Consider the following 16409-nt stretch of genomic DNA (forward strand, 5'->3'; position numbering starts at 1 on the left):
CTTGCCATTTTCTTTGTTCCTATTCCCTGTTTGTGATATGATTCGAAAGCCTCACTGAATAAGCACCAGTTTTACCCAGTTTACCCATTTTGCTTTGCAGAGCTCCAGTTCTTGTTGCGCTAGCATTGATTGAATCAGGAATGAAGTATGAAGATGCAGTTCAATTTATCCGGCAGTAAGTAAATCAGAGTCCTTATTTGTTAGGATGTTTAAAGTTTTGCTTATTAGTGGTAGACTATAGAATTTAGTCTGAGGGAGTGTTTAATTTCAAAACTGAATCAGAAGTAGGTTGTGCCAGAAAATAGAAATATAATTTCCTTAAGAATTAAATCTGTCCCCAAATAATTGGCATACATACAATTACAGCTACGTCAGTATACAGCTATTTGTACGTCAGTAATGAGCAGCTTGTAGGGATTTTTTTGCTTTGTCTGCCATCAGAGTCATGTTTTATCATGTTACCGGAAAGCTGCTAAACTTTGCAGCATTTTTATCCAAGTTTATTCAGCTAATATGTGTATGCAGCAACTTGGAAATCTGACCTGTCCAAATGATCAAACTGTATGCAAAATTAATTTCTATTCAATTGATGTGGCAAGCGATTAATGTATTAACCGCAATAGCTGTACTTTAGCATCTCAGGATAGAAACTGCAGTTAAACAATCAGAGTGCAGGGTTCTGGGCTTTTACTCTATATTGTTCCCAAAGGGAATGCTGAAATTGACTTCTCTGGTTATAGGAACAATCAGTTGTGAAATTAAGTAACTTGTGCAGATTAAAATTTAATGTTGCATCAAAAATGTCAAATGCAGAAAAGGGAAGGCTGTTTTGGGGAGGAAAAAGTTATAATTATGAAGTTCAATTCACTTCTGTTGTAAATCTGCTGAAACCATATTGTTACACTTCTTTTTGCACTTCAGGAAAAGACGTGGAGCTTTTAATTCAAAGCAACTACTTTACCTCGAGAAATATCGGCCAAAATTACGTTTGCGCTTCAGGGCGCCTAATAGTACCAGCTGCTGCATCCAGTAGCATTCTAAGACCAGACTGTAGACATCCTGGTGACACGAACACACAATTGAGATGTATCCACGCTGTGGTGAAGTCAAGATCGTCAATCTTGGAGTGAATTTTTTAAAAAAGAAATCTGTCTTTTGTGGTGAAGGAATTGTGTATGTTTCATATTATGATTGATCTTATCAGGGAGGTTCAAGGAGTCTATAGAAAGGAATCCGTTACCTCTGTGAACAGGAGGTTAAGATTATGTCTGTGCAAAGCCCCGCACTCTGTCACCTCACTTTGTAAACCTCACTTGTATTGCACAATAACTTGATGAGGATATGGTTTGATGCAATAGTTTATCCTTCTGATTGCTACAGGTAGGCAAAATAAAGGTGGAATCTGGCACTGTAATTGTTTTGTATTTGATTTCGGGGAAATGATGCCATCCTTTAGAAGTAATCATTGTTTTGATTTATATATTTACAGAACATAAGAATTAAATCTGGAATAACATCTGTATTTTAATCTCTTTTTAAATCTGCCAGCGTTTTTTCGTTCAATATGTTTGAGAAGCAAGGAAGAATCTGTCCCTTCAATAAAAGCTGAACAATTTTTGGTTTGGAGTGCCTATGCAGTGGCACTCTAGTGTACATGAAACGTTTCCCAAAATCTGAAAAGTTTTTGTTAGATTTTGTAGTTTTGGCTTTGAGTTCCATTTCTAGGAAAGATCCCCTTAATATGATTAGAATCTTTATGGTCAACTGGATAATGTTTCACACTTAATTCATCCCTGGGTATTCTGACTTGATCAGAGGAATAAAGAAAATCATCACATGGGCTTCTGTGGGGAAACAAAATAGTTAAGTCACTTGGACAATGACTTGTATGTATTAGAAATCCTTGCAGCAGTGTTGTTAATTGGGAAGTCTACCCAGGTGGATATTTTGCTGTTAATGCATTTTTCTGTGGTCTTTGAGCACAGAAGAATGATGCCACAGTAATGTTATTCTTTAATCATTGTTACCAATTTATTCTAAATACGAAAATAATGGTAAGTGAAGTGGATTGAGACAGGCAGTGTGCTGGTAGTATAGGAGGATCGATCCACTTTATATCTGCATAACATGCAGCCTGAATAGTTTTGCCAACCAGCTGAAGGAAGCTTAGAGGAGACAGATAAAAAGTGGAATTATTAGTACAGTGAAAGCACATGTCTAACAATGGACATCTATTTTGTGCTCCCATTTAAATTCATATTAAAGCTTTGTTTGTCTTTAACATTCATTCACCTTAAAAATTAGATTTATTGTTTTCTCTTATGAAACTTTTCCAGCCATTGCAAATCAAAAGGTAAATTGAACTGGATTTAATTTTTATTCACTTCCATTTTAGCATAGGGGCAGGAACTTTGTGAGATGGCTTGTGTAAAATGAAAATTGTTTAATCTTTGGGGAAAGGAGGCACTTGTTAGTTGTGTCCAACGATCATCTTAAGGTGAAAATGCTTCTGAGTTGCGGTTTAATTTTTAAATTTTTTTCTTTTTAACGCTTTAATTTTTATCTGTTGCAAACTGTTATTTCTGTACGGGAACTTCTTTTGTGTTACGGAAAGTGTTGCTACTGGATGAACAGCAGTAGATGTACCAGCCCAATGGTTTAAAACAGCTTGAAATGTTGCTTCAGTAAACTGTTTTGTGGTTTTATTGTAATACCACAGGTGTGGCTGGTGCAAGAGCTTCCAACACTCGTGGCCAAATATGCAAAGTTGCACTGCAATGCATGTACAATGCAGAATCTGCAGAACTAATGGGCAGCTTTTTTATATAATTTTTTAAAAAATCCTTATTCAATTCTGTTGGGTCTTAATTTTAACAGAAGGAGCTTCAATGTTCCTCACTAAATGTGAGGCTGAGCTGGTGATTAGCTTTGCAAGATAAACTGACCAGAGTCTGTAGCTAAAGTAACACACTTAATGGAGGGCTTCCTGTTTTTGAAACATTTTAGGATCCTTTATACTGCCTCTTGCTGCCATCCTTTAGCCATGACTTGTATGCTCAAAATACATGATTATAGGGATACAATCCGGTACAGAAATGTGTAACGAAATTTAAACCCACTGAAGGTCCCTGAAAAATGCTTATAATTCTGTTTCTTCTATTGGAAGCACTAGTTTTGTGGCCAACCTCATGTCAGCCATCTTGTAATATGAAAAATGTAACACATTATGAGAAGAACTGGGTAGCTTAGATCATATCAGTTAGATTGTCTAAAGCCTGGCTAATCGTTAACTGCACTTATCTGTTGAGTATGAATTTGTGCCATTTTTAACCCTGATTCAAACATTCATTTTTCCACATTAAACTTGATACAACCTTGGAACAGTGTTAGTTTGAAAATTGTCCATTACTAATTCATGGCTCTTGTGATTTGCCTTTTTCCCCAATGCTAGGCAAGCCTTTTGCAGAATTTTCTAAACTGTTTATTATATTTTCAACATTTAAGTGTACATCACAGAAATTTGTTAGAAGGTGAACTCCCATACGTCTCCAAAAAAAATCCAAAGGATTTTGCCTTAATTTGCAGCACAATGAATGTGTTAAAATACTGATTCCATTTAGTCTTAGATATACACGCTGTTAAATGTTGTCAGTGGGAATGACTTCAGAAGTAGCTGCGCGGTTAAGAAGCACACAGACTTGAGACATGTTACTGAGACAAAAGTCTAATAGCATTGCACTCTGACTTGGGCATTCAGGGTAGCTTTATCATTAATATGTTGTTACCCTTGAGTTTATTTGAAACATCAGTTACACGGTAAGCAAAACTGGGCTCTTTGAGTGCCTTGTATTTACTGACTAAACTAGGGAATTAATGTAAGCCAGGAAGGAGGCCTTTGTAGGATCTATAGCACCATCTGCATTAGGTCAATATGGGCAAGCTGTTTTGCGCTTTCAGTGGAAGGGCAAGATCAAGATCTCCTGTATTTGAGTATTATAAGGGCCTACAAAATTCTGCCACATTGGACAATTAACTAATGATTCATTTGTTATACTTAAACACTGAACCAACTTCACTTGGTCAAATTTGCCTCCATCTTCAAGAGCCCTAACCAGTAAGAATTTACAGGCCCTAACATTGAGAGGGTTTGGTGCTGCACCAAATGCATCTTGTGCGTTGGAAATGAATTAGGTTCTTGGTGAAAATATTTGCAAAGCATTCATGAGCACCAATGTGCAGGTGTTTTCTTTTTCTCTATTTCCTTGAGCTAGTTTGTATTTTTTGTCTGCAGCCATCAGCTGGGTACTATTTTATTTGTGTACATCTCATGACAGTTACTAATGGAGCTAAGAAATAAAGAACAGTAGGAATAATGGACTGGCACTTGCAAGCAAGGTACTGCAACCACCAGCTCATTGCTGAAAATGTCTCAGTGTATTTTACCCAGTCACTTCCAGTGATGATCTTTGATATCCCAACTGCTATACACAGGTCCAGATTTTTCTGTGGATTTTCATGTTACCAATCTTGTGCTTTTGGCTGCTAAAATACATGCACGAGTGAAATGATAAGATTCCTTATCATGATTTCAAAAGGTTCACATGTAAGATTAATCAATATTTTGTCATTTCAAAATGAATATACTATTCTAAATGGTGATTTGTTGAAGAACTTAGTGATGCCTGTCCTAGAAAGACTGCATTCCTTTTAATTGGCACATGTTGTTTCTCAAGGTAGCTCAAATTGACAAAAATGGTTAACCAAATCTGAAACTTGAGCAGGCCTTGGAGTGTGGTATTTCCTGTTGAAAGTGGGCACTGAGAATGAGAGAGAGAGAAAGTGCTGACATTCTGTTGCCTGTGATTTGAATTAAACTGAAGTGTCTTTTAAGTGACTGAGTGGCATGGATCTCATACCTATCCTAGGTAATTCTGTGTCAACACCACTGATCTGCCTTTTCTGTGTATGCCTGGGGTAAGGGGCTGTTTGTGTGAGTGTGTGCGTGTGTGTATGTATGTATGTATGTATATATACTAGCAATCACTCAGCTTTATTACAAAAGAAACTTAAGCCAATTATGTTCCAAGTATATATTTCTCATTTTGCAGAACAAAATAGCATTGGAACTACAGCTCATTGTTGCAGGAAAACTGTCCCTGCTGTGAGCTGCCTTTACCTTCTTTGTAGACCAAAGGGATTCAGTCTTTCTGGAATAGTATTTCTGGTATAAATACTGCTTTTATTGATTTGATATTAAAGAGATCAATTGACTTCAGCTTTAGAGCACTCTCACTGTTTCTGTTTCATTGGTTTTTGCAACTTGGGCTAATGTTAGAAAATATATTTATAATGTTGCAATTCATTGTGGATTTAGTAATCACTATACCAAAAATTGGATCTGTCATCCATTTATTTTCTCAATTTGTAACAAAAAATAGTTTCTCTCTTGTCGGCTGCTTAAAGCCTATCAACTGATTGCCTCTATAGGTGGTCATGCTTGTGTTTACGCAGTAACTGATGGAAATGAAGGATGCATGCTCGGGTCTGATGGAGGTAAACTTCTTCACAACAAGTAATGTTTGAATAGAACATGATGGAAAGAAAAATGCCTTTGTATAGCCCTCTGATAAGAATGACTTAAGTTCACATTCTCCTGACTTGAGCAGTTGCATTAACACTGAGCCATGCCTGATACCTAACTGATGTGGCTATATTGCTCAATTAGGTCAGTTGTTGTGGGGAAAAACCCATATGAAGCCTTTGTATCAGGTGACTACTTCCATTGTTCTCGATACTTGTTGAAAACATTTTAATAAAATTAAGTACTTGTTTCCAAGCAATTTTGTGAGCTTTACGTATAATATTTCTAAGCTACAACCCAGTGTGTCAGTTTGGCCACCAAGTCACAAGTCTTGTATGAACAGGAACACATAACCCTTTTTGTGTTGGCAAAATTTGGGCAATCAGCACTAGCCATTATTCCATTAATTGGGCAGCTGCAACAGGAGAGATACTGTTGTAATGACCTCTATCAATAGAAAGTGCTGAATACTCAGATCAGACAATATTAGTGGAGAGAGAAACAAGGTTAGTGTTTCAGGTTGATCTTTTCATCTGAACTGGGTATTTACAACATTTTCTGTTTTCATTTCAACTATTACTAAGATCTGCATGTGCATAGTTAAATATAATTGGATGGCAATGGTTTGAGCTTTAATTTCCTCCTGTTACAGGCAACGTATCAGTTATCAGATTTGGCAGTCAAATACAAAGATTATGTTACAGTACTTAAAACAAAGCTCACTATACACGAGTAGAAATTAGGACTAGTGAATACTCACCTTCCTGGGTGTGTAACTTAAACCTTGTCTCGATGTATCTTCAATATTGTGTGGTCATTTTAAAAGTTACAATAAATTAACTTTTTTTCTGTCTCCTTTATCTCAATCCACTCTTCCCCTGTTCATTTTGTTTTTGTGTCCTTTGAATAGAGTCAATTATTCAAATTGCACTGAGAATTTTTAAGTTTGATTTAACAAAAGCTACTTGTGCTTGCCAAAAATCTCCAATGAAGTACCGTGCTAAAACACAATCACTTGGTACTCTAAGTTGCCATTCAATAGCCCACAAAATGATTGGCATTTGTAATTGTAGTTAATGAGCCAAGTTCCTTTGCCATGCAGTCACATGTAACCCAGTGCTTCAGCAATATTACTGAATAACCTTCAGTGTCCAGCAAAACACATCTCAGATTATATAATCAGTGTCGATTGCCTGACTTTATAAATGCACAGTTCCACCACAGTATTTCTAATTCTCAGATTTATTGGCACTATCCAGTTTTGAGAACATTATTATAGTGAACAATTTGTGTTGATCAATTTTGTGTAGTAGGTCAGCGTGAAGTTACAAAACTGAAAACAACTTTAATGATTCCTTCTTTCCTTTGATTATTTTAACATTTATATAGAATGATGCTGGTTGACTAAGTAACATGTACAGTATGTTGCCATTGATTGTACAACTGACAGAAATCAGGTTTGCTGCAGCTTGAGATTTGTCTTCCTGTTCCTCTGATCAGTGAGCCATAAATTCAAAGTTATTCCTTCTCTGCTTTCACATACTGAAGCAGGATAGAGTTCCAGCAGATCAGCAACCATTGTGCATGTTGAATATTCGTGTGAATTACCAGATTTCAGAGTTCCTAGGTTTCAATCCCATTCAGGCCAACTGAATTAAAATCAGGTTTAATATCACTGGTATATGTCATGAAATGTGTTGTTTTGCTGCAGCAGTACATAATTTCAATAATAAATATATATTTACAGAACAAATTCAAACACTACCAATACTATTACAATATTATAAAACTATTTGTTCCTAATAGTTATAAGTGGAGAAATTTATTCACTGTATGCTGCCATGTTCTTTTGATTGTAAATGAACAAAATCAGCGCAGACATCTAGTGCAGATAGTTGACTGCCCTCGTACAAGTTTTCAATGATTACATCCTCCAAAACTTCATTTTCATTGTAACATTCGAGATGATAATACTTTCAAATTTTTCATTGTTCCTAACTTGTTCAAGAAGTGAAATTTCATTTTCACTCCTGGTCACCTCTGGCATCCAAGCCCAAATGCTTGACATCGCAATAAACAAAACAATTCTAAATTGTCTTACTGCTTATTTCTCACCAACACTCTGACAAAAAATCACTGCTTTTTGAACACAAACACATGCCACTGATGCTATTTAAAAACTTTGGTCTAAGCACAGTGTATTGTCTAACGTAGTTAGAAACTTCAGCAACTTTGGGTCTCCTTTCCCAATTAAGTGGCATAATATCCCAAATAAACAAAGGGAATTTTCCAGACTCATTTCTCGATTAGTTTTTGTTCTTTGTTCTTCTTGTCCCAAATAAGCGGCCGCCCCAATTAACTGGAGTCTACTGTGTATAAATTAAGTAGTGCAAAAGAGCAAAAACAAAGCACAGTAGAATACATTGATTCTTTCTCTGTTCAGGAATCTGATAGTGGAGGGAGAGAAGCTGTTGATACAATGTTGAGTGTGAGTCTTCAGGCTTCTGTACCACCACCTTGATGGTAGCAATGAGAAGTGGACATGTTCTAGATGATAGGGTCCTTAAAGCCTTAATAGCATCTTTTCAAGGTATCGCCTTTTGAAGATGTCTTCGATGCTGGGGAGGCTAGTGCCCATGATGGAACTGGCTGAGTTTGCAACTTTCTATGCAGTGCCCCCTGCACCCCAAATACCAGACAGTGATGCAGCCAGTTAGTGCTCTTTGTGGTACATCTGTAAAAATTTGCTGGTGACTTTGGTGATATACCAAATTTCAAATGAAATATAGCTGCTGTTGTGTCTTTGTAATTGTGTAAATATGTTGAGCCCAGCATAGATCCTCAGAGATGTTGCCACCCTTTCCAATTCTGATCTGTCAATGAGGTCTGGTGTCTGTTCTCTTGACTTCCTCTTCCAGAATTCTAAATCAATTCCTTGGTCTTACAAAAGGTGGAGTGCAAGGTTAATATTGCAACATCATTCAATCAGCTGATCTACCTCACGCTTGTAACCTCCTCATCACCATCTGAAATTCTGCCAACAATACTTGTCATTGGCAAATTTATAGATGACATTTGAGTTGTGCCTAGCCACACATTTATGGGTGTAGACAGAGCAGAGCAATTTTTCTTGGTGACTACCTGAAGCACATTACAGTTCCACAGCTAAGTTCATTGATCTTTGAGTCATCTACTGTAACCATTATTTTAATTTTTTGTGCAATTGAGTTGAGGGTAAGTAAATAACCAGTGTCCTGCCTCAGATCTCTATAATGTGAATGCGAGAAGGAGTGTGTGCTCATAATGGAGCATTGACTTGTCATCTTTGTACAAGACCTAAAACTATGCTTGAGTGATGAATATTCTAATGGAACCACATGTCATCAAGAAGTGATATATCTCTGGGTCTCTTGTCAAAACTATTTTTGTAACATTATATAAGTTATGTGGACTCCCTATTTATCAAGCTAATCCCAACATTGATCCATGCTAACAATATGACACCCGTTTGCAAGTGAAGGAGAGTTGGATGTAATGGTCTCGCTCTTAAGCATGAATGATAACTTCCTTTTTATTTTTTTTTTGCTTAAATACAGGCTAATAGTGAAAGCTTTTAACATAGGAGCCAAATCCCACTCTCAAATCAAAATCACTAGAATTTCAAAGTAAGCAAACTAGGTTGCTATGCACAATCCCCTCCACCCACAACTGTCTTCTGTATGTTTCTTATTCAGTCGATTTGAATATGCAACTAAAATAAAAATCCTAACAAATGCAACACACAAATTTACAAATAAAGGTCTGCTTTATCTGCCATGGAAGTGAAAATCTGGAAGAGAGTAGTGTGTGTGTACTCATCTGAAACAATTTTGCCTTGTACATGCCAGTGCCTGTTTCTTCTCTTCACAGATAATGATTGTTGTGTTTCAATGGCATTTTTCTGTTCATTCTTATTAGCCTTTAGAGTTGAGTTTACAGGAACTTGCTTTGCAAGCTGGGCAGATCCTTCTGAGTCTTTGCACAGGAGATTTAGATTATATGTCTGAACTCTTCTGTTTGATCTTGTTTGGATTCTGGAGTATAGATGTTGCAAGTTCTAATGTGTGGTTGATGTAGCAGATGGGTTATAACGTGGAAAGATATGAGGTCATCCAAGTTGGAAAAACTAGAAATGGTGAGGCATGTTTTTGTTCCGATGGATCTGGGTGTCCTATACAAGTTTGAAAGGTAACTTACAAGCATACCAAGTAAATAGGAAGGCAAGTAGCGTGTGTGCCTTTGTTGCAAGATTAAGTGCCAGTGTTGAGATGCCTTACTACAATTGGAAAAGTGTGTACAGATCTCGTGTTCCTCATAGAATGGAAAAGCATATTACCTAAATTTATGGTCAGATTACACTGGACAACAAAGGTTTTGCTTCCTGAATACCTTTAGGTGTATCTTATGAATTTTGGGCTACTGATCATGAAAATCACCATGAAATTTCCCTATCGCGCACCTTTTTAAAATAAACTTGTGTTTATTATTTCAATTCATAATTCAAGTTAATTAAAATGTTGCCTGCAATGTAAGCTGGAAAGTTTCCTATCTTGTCCAGGCATGCTCAGACGATGCGGCTGCTGCATGGCAGGACAGATTTTAGTAATAATCATTGGGTTCAGGCCTGTAAGGATGGAATTTGCTATCACCAGGCACAAAAGTTTCTATGAAGGATTTTGATATTTGAGACAGATGCTTCCCAGAATAACTGATGCCAAGATTAAGGAAAACATTTTTGTTGCTCCACAAGTCAAACAGGTCATCAATGACAGGCAATTTGAAGAATTTCTAGTGGGACCGGAGAAAATCACATTTTTTCTCGGCATCTACAGAGCACCAAACCACATGCAGCTGGTTGAAAGCATGCTTCAAGCATATAAAACCATGAAATGCAACATGTCACTGAAGATTTATTTTCTGCATTCCCATTTAGACTTCTTCCCTGCAAATCTTGGTGCTGTTAGTGATGAGCAGGTGAAAGGTTTCACCAGGACATTGTGGTCATGGAGTAAAGATACCAGGGCAGCTGGAATCCATCAATGCTGGTGAATTATTGTTGGACACTTACGCGAGAAGCCTCAGACACTGAGTACAAATGAAAATCATTAACAAAATATTTTTAACTTAGTTGAACTATTAAGCATCAGCACCATTATGCAATTAAACACATTATATTCAATAAAATTCCTACGTGATACAAGTAGTCTGAAATTATACTTGTGTTCATCTTCAAGCAGTCTATCATAAACAAAAAAAAAAATCTGAGGAAGTAACACTTTTGAAAAAGTTTGTTGTCCAGTGTTTTGACCAGTCTGCATCATACGCCAAAGCAAACCATGATATCTCACAACATTCAGCAGAACTCAACACTGTAGTTCATACCCTCAGAGAACAGTTGAACTGTGTTATTACTGGACCCAAAGTGTTAATTCTTATCCTGCAAACCCTTTTCATATAATGAAAAGCAAATGTAAAACAGGTAATTTCAGCTTGTATTCAACAGGTACCTAATAAAACTATTTGGAAGTAAATTGGTGCTTTCCCAAAGCAACTCCTTGGCTTAAAACAAATATTAAATAGTTTGCTTTTGGGATATTGTGTGATGTCAGATACTGGAAGAAAATGTACATGTAAGGACCTGGCAGCGCAATACAATGTCACGCAAATGCACAGGCACCCCCACGTGTTGGGGTGGGGGAGAGGAGCGTGTTACTAAAAAAAAGTGCATTGCAATTTACTATAATCAGAATCTATTTCTGCTGCATTTGTGTCAAGAAATACAAGTCGAGCTTTTTTCACAGCTTATGTATTAATGTATGTTTATTCCACATTCTAGATTGGTAGTGATTTGTGAAGTCTAATGGAAAATTTCCATTAGCTGCGCTGCAGTAATGCAGGATCACCTGTACTGGCCTTTTTTTAAAACTTGTAGCTACTTATTAACAAGTAATACGAACACAGTTTCAGAAAGCAAAAGTATATATTTGAAAAAAAAACATGGTATATTTAATCTCTGCTAGATGAATATAAAAATCGAAAAATGCTCAACTCTCCCAGTTTCTTCTGTGTATATTTTCTGTCATAAGTTCAGACATGGGGATGTTTGCTGATGATTGCAACTCAAGATAATTCATCTCGCATAATTGCATTTCGTAAGTGTCGAATGAGAAGAGTCTAATATCAGTCTTCCTGTGATATCAATGTTATGAGAGAACTGTACCCAAAGTATTTGAGCTGAAGTGGTTAAGGCATGGCAGCCTTGAGCTTTTTGTTCTCCGAGCCTCCCAGACATCTGTGGCTAACTTGGAGCCCACTGCTACACGTGGGATTTCAGGAAGGCTCTTTAATTCAGCATGGAGTCACTTGAATAAGGCAGAGCCCAGTACGAATAAACCTATGCTTTCTAGGAACAGGCAGTTAAATCGATAAAGAGGAAATGAAAATGTGATGTCACAGGATGGTGAGGGGGATATTGAAAACATGGAACAGTACATAATTAAACGCGTAACTGAACTAATCCTTTCTGCGTATACAATGTATGTATGCTTATATTTTCTGCGCATTCACGTGCCTGTCTAAGATCCTTTTAACACCATCAACCTAATTGCTTCCACTACCAACCCTGCCAGTGTGTTCCTGGCATGTACCACTCTGTATTTTTTTAAAAAAGCCCTACATTTCACTTTTGAACTTGATTCCCCTCACCTTCAAATGCATGCCCTCCGGTGTGGCCACATCGCATGCAAAAGAGCTACTTGGAGCCACAGGTGAGAGCTGAGTGTCCAATGGGGACCAAAGACGAGTGAGCTGCCCCGATATGGACACGACAAGCCCCTTCACCAGATGTGTTATCCCTCCTTGGACACCCCATGCAATTTATATAAAGTTACTTTTAAAAAAAAACACCTCAGAATTAGTAAAGCCAGTTGGGGCCAAGGAAAGTCCTTGGCAAGTAGAGTTGAAGGGAATCTCAAAGCAGTCTGTATATAACCAAGAGACAATCGAGAAGTAGGGAGAATGAAGAAGTGGTCAATAGGGGCAGAGGAGCTAATACGAGACTGCTTGGAGTTAGTGGACTTGGCCATGTTCAAGGACTCAGAGGATCTGAATGATCCCACAATCTTGATTAAGAAGTTGCAGAACCTGGGCCTCTGTACCTCCCTCTGCAATTGGATCCTCGACTTCCTAACTGGAAGACCACAGTCTGTGTGGATTGGTGATAACACTTCCTCCTCGCTGACGATCAGCACTGGCACACCTCAGGGCTGTGTGCTTAGCCCACGGCTCTACTCTCTATATACCCATGACTGTGTGGCTAGGTATAACTCAAATTCCATCTATAAATTTGCTGATGATACAGCCATTGTTGGTAGAATCTCAGGTGGTGACGAGAAGGCGTACAGGAGTGAGATATGCCAACTAGTGGAGTGGTGCCACAGTAACAACCTGGCACTCAACATCAGTAAGACGAAAGAGCTGATTGTGGACTTCAGGAAGGGTAAGATGAAGGAACACGTACCAATCCTCATAGAGGGATCAGAAATGGAGAGAATGAGCAGCTTCAAGTTCCTGGGTGTCAAGATCTCTGAGGATCTAACCTGGTCCAAACATATCAATGTTGTTATAAAGAAGGCAAGATAGCAGTTATACTTTATTAGGAGTTTGAAGAGATTTGGCATGTCTCAAAAATTTCTATAGTTGTACCATGGAGAGCATTCTGACAGGCGATATCACTGTCTGGTATGGAGGAGCTACTGCACAGGAACAAAAGAAGCTGCAGTAGGTTGTAAATCTAGTCAGCTCCATCTTGGGTACTAGCCTACAAAGTATCCAGGACATCTTTAGGGAGCGGTGTCTCAGAAAGGCAGCGTCCATTATTAAGGACCTCCAGCACCCAGGGCATGCCCTTTTCTCACTGTTACCATCAGGTAGGAGGTACAGAAGCCTGAAGGCACACACTCAGCGATTCAGGAGCAGCTTCTTCCCCTCTGCCATCTAATTCCTAAATGGACATTGAGTCTTAGGACACTACCTTACTTTTTTTAAAATATGCAGTATTTCTGTTTTTGCAAGTTTTTAATCTATTCAATATACATAATTGATTTACTTTATTATTATTTTTTTTTCTCACTCTGCTATATTATGTATTGCATTGAACTGCTGCTGCTAAGTTAACAAATTTCACGTCATATGCCGGTGATAATAAATCTGATTCTGATGAATATGCCACTGTTGGTACTGACTTTATAAATCAGTCATGGACAAGGATGTCCCCACAAAGTCAGTAGAGTTTTCCCCCAGCCAGTAGCCCCGAATGAACCAAGAGATCCTCATTCTGCTGAGGGCCAGGTTAGTGACGTTCAGGTCTGGCGACCAGGTAAATACAAGAGTTTAGGTACGACCTCCAGAAAGCCATCTCACACGCAAAGTGACAATTCAGGTTCAAAGTGGAATCACAGAAGGATGCTCGACAGTTGTGGTAGGGCTTGAATGCTATCACCTCCCGCGAGGTAAAACCAGGTGACATATGTGACAATAAGGTTTCACTCCCAGGTGAGCTCAATGTCTTTTATGCTTGCTTTGACCATCAAAATATAGAGGTACCTTCACAAACACTCATAGCCCTTGACAGCCCAGTGATTTCAGTGTCTGAGGCCGCAGTGAGAGCATCCTTCAGGAACCCATGGAAAGCATCTGGCCTGGACGATACCTGGACGAGTACTGAAGATCTGTGCTGGGTAACTGGTTGGAGTGTTCACTGAGATCTTTACCTTCATGCTCTGACAGTCTGAGGTACTCACCTGCTTCAAGCAGACTTCAATCATACCAGTGCCCAAGAAGACTGTGGTGTCCTACCTCAATGACTATCGTCCAGTGGCACTTACATTTGCAGTGATGAAGTATTTTGAGAGGCTGGCAATGAAACATATCAACTCCTGCATGAGAACTGGCTAAGATCCACTCCAATTTGCCTACCCAAGCAACGTGTCTACAACAGATGCCATCTCATTGGCTCTTCACATAACCCTGAAACATCTGCACAGCAAAGATGCTCCTTATCGACCACAGCTCAGCCTCCAATACCATCATCCCCTCAAAACTAATCAGTAAGCTCCTGGACCTGGTCCTCAATACACCTTTGTGCAATTGGATCCTCAGTTTCCTCACTTCCAGTCAGTTTGGATTGGCAACATTTCCACAATCACCATCAACACGGGAGCACCACAAAGCTGTGTGCTCAGCCCCTGCTCTACTCACTTTATACTTATGACTGTGAGGGTAAGCACACTGAAGTTTGCTGACGACACCACCGTCAACTGGCCAAATCAAAGGTGGTGATGAATCAGCATATTGGAGGGAGGTTGAAAATCTGGCTGAATGGTGCCACAACAACCTCTCACTCAATGTCAGCAAAACTAACGAACCGATAGTTGACTGCAGGAGGAGGAAACCAGAGGTCCATGAGCCAGGCCACATCAGGGATCAGAGGTGGAGAGGGCCAGCAGCTTTAAATTCCTCAGCATTATCGTTTCAGAGGATCTGGCCTGGATCCAGCACATAAGCACCATTACAAGGAAAACACAGCAGTGCCTCAACTTTCATAGAAACTTGAGAAGATTCAGCACATCTTTTAAAATTTTAACAAATTCTATAGATATGCAGTGTAGAATTTACAGATTGGTTACATGGCCAGGTATGGAAATGCCAAAGCTCTTGAATGGAAAAACCTATAAAAAATAATAGATATACCCCAATCCATAATGGATACAGCCCTCCCCACTCCACCAGTGAGCACATCTAGAAGGAGCACTGTTGCAGGAAAGCTGCATTCATAACCAAGAACCCCCACCATCCAGGCCATGCTCTGTCCTCGCTGCTGCCCTTAGGAGGGAGGTACAGGAGCCTCGGACCCCATGCCACCATGCTCAAGAGCAGTTATTACCCCCTCAACCATCAGGATCCTGAACCAGAGGAGATAATGTCACTCGGCTTCACACATCCAAACACTGAACTGTCCCCACGAGCAATGGACTCACTTTCAAGGATTCTTCATCTCAGGTTCTTGATATTTCTTGCTTATTAATTAATTATTATTATTTTTTTTTCTTTTTGTATTTGCAGTTTGTCATATTTTGCACATTGATTATTTGTTTGTCTTGTGTGCAATTTTCCAATAGTTCAATTGTGTTTCTTTGTACTTACTGTGAATACCCAGAACAAAAATAAATCTCAGGGTTGTATCTGGTGATATACACATACTTTGATCATAAAGTTAATTTGAACTTTGAACATTGAACTGTTTCCACCAGTGGAGAGAGCCATGAAACAATGGAACTCAGCTAAATTTCAGTTGTGTTGTAATTTCTTTCAGAGGGTAATGTGTTTCTAGAATTCTCTGTCCTACAGAATGATAGTGGTGGGAATATATAAATATTTGAAAGATTAAGAAATTGAGGGTTGTGAGGAACAGACAGAAGAGAAGCTAAGGCTGACATTATTGAATGGCTTGAGGGACTTGGTGACATACTCCTGGTTTCTATTTCTTTATGTTCTAAGTCTCTGCTTTTCTACTGCATTTCTATTGGGGGGCACAGCCACAGGGAACAGATTTACAGGGCTACCTGTCTCTGAATTGTTAAAGCGGCTTGGCTGCATTTTTAGCATTGTGCAAGCGTAACGGTGGCTTGGTCCAGATCAGGTATAAACCTCCTGAATATTTTGTGCTTGCCTTTTGCTACAAGCTTCTAAGGGACTCTGCTATGGATCTGGTATCCTGCCACAGAATCAC

At 38.7% G+C, this 16409-nt stretch overlaps 1 protein-coding gene across 2 annotated transcripts in view; it reads left to right on the plus strand.

The window, feature by feature from the left end:
- Window positions 1-5831, plus strand: part of LOC140190429 (protein tyrosine phosphatase type IVA 2-like) — a 106286-nt gene extending 100455 nt beyond the window's left edge. For both annotated transcript variants that reach the window (XM_072246998.1, XM_072246996.1), the window contains exons 5-6: window positions 101-175; window positions 922-5831. In XM_072246998.1, the coding sequence (XP_072103099.1) occupies window positions 101-175; window positions 922-1033 (187 nt within the window). In that variant the 3' untranslated portion in view covers window positions 1034-5831. The remainder of the gene's footprint in view (window positions 1-100; window positions 176-921) is intronic.
- The last annotated feature ends 10578 nt before the right edge of the window (window positions 5832-16409 follow it).

Source organism: Mobula birostris, chromosome 30 (genome assembly GCF_030028105.1).
Source record: "Mobula birostris isolate sMobBir1 chromosome 30, sMobBir1.hap1, whole genome shotgun sequence".
NCBI lineage: Eukaryota > Metazoa > Chordata > Chondrichthyes > Myliobatiformes > Myliobatidae > Mobula > Mobula birostris.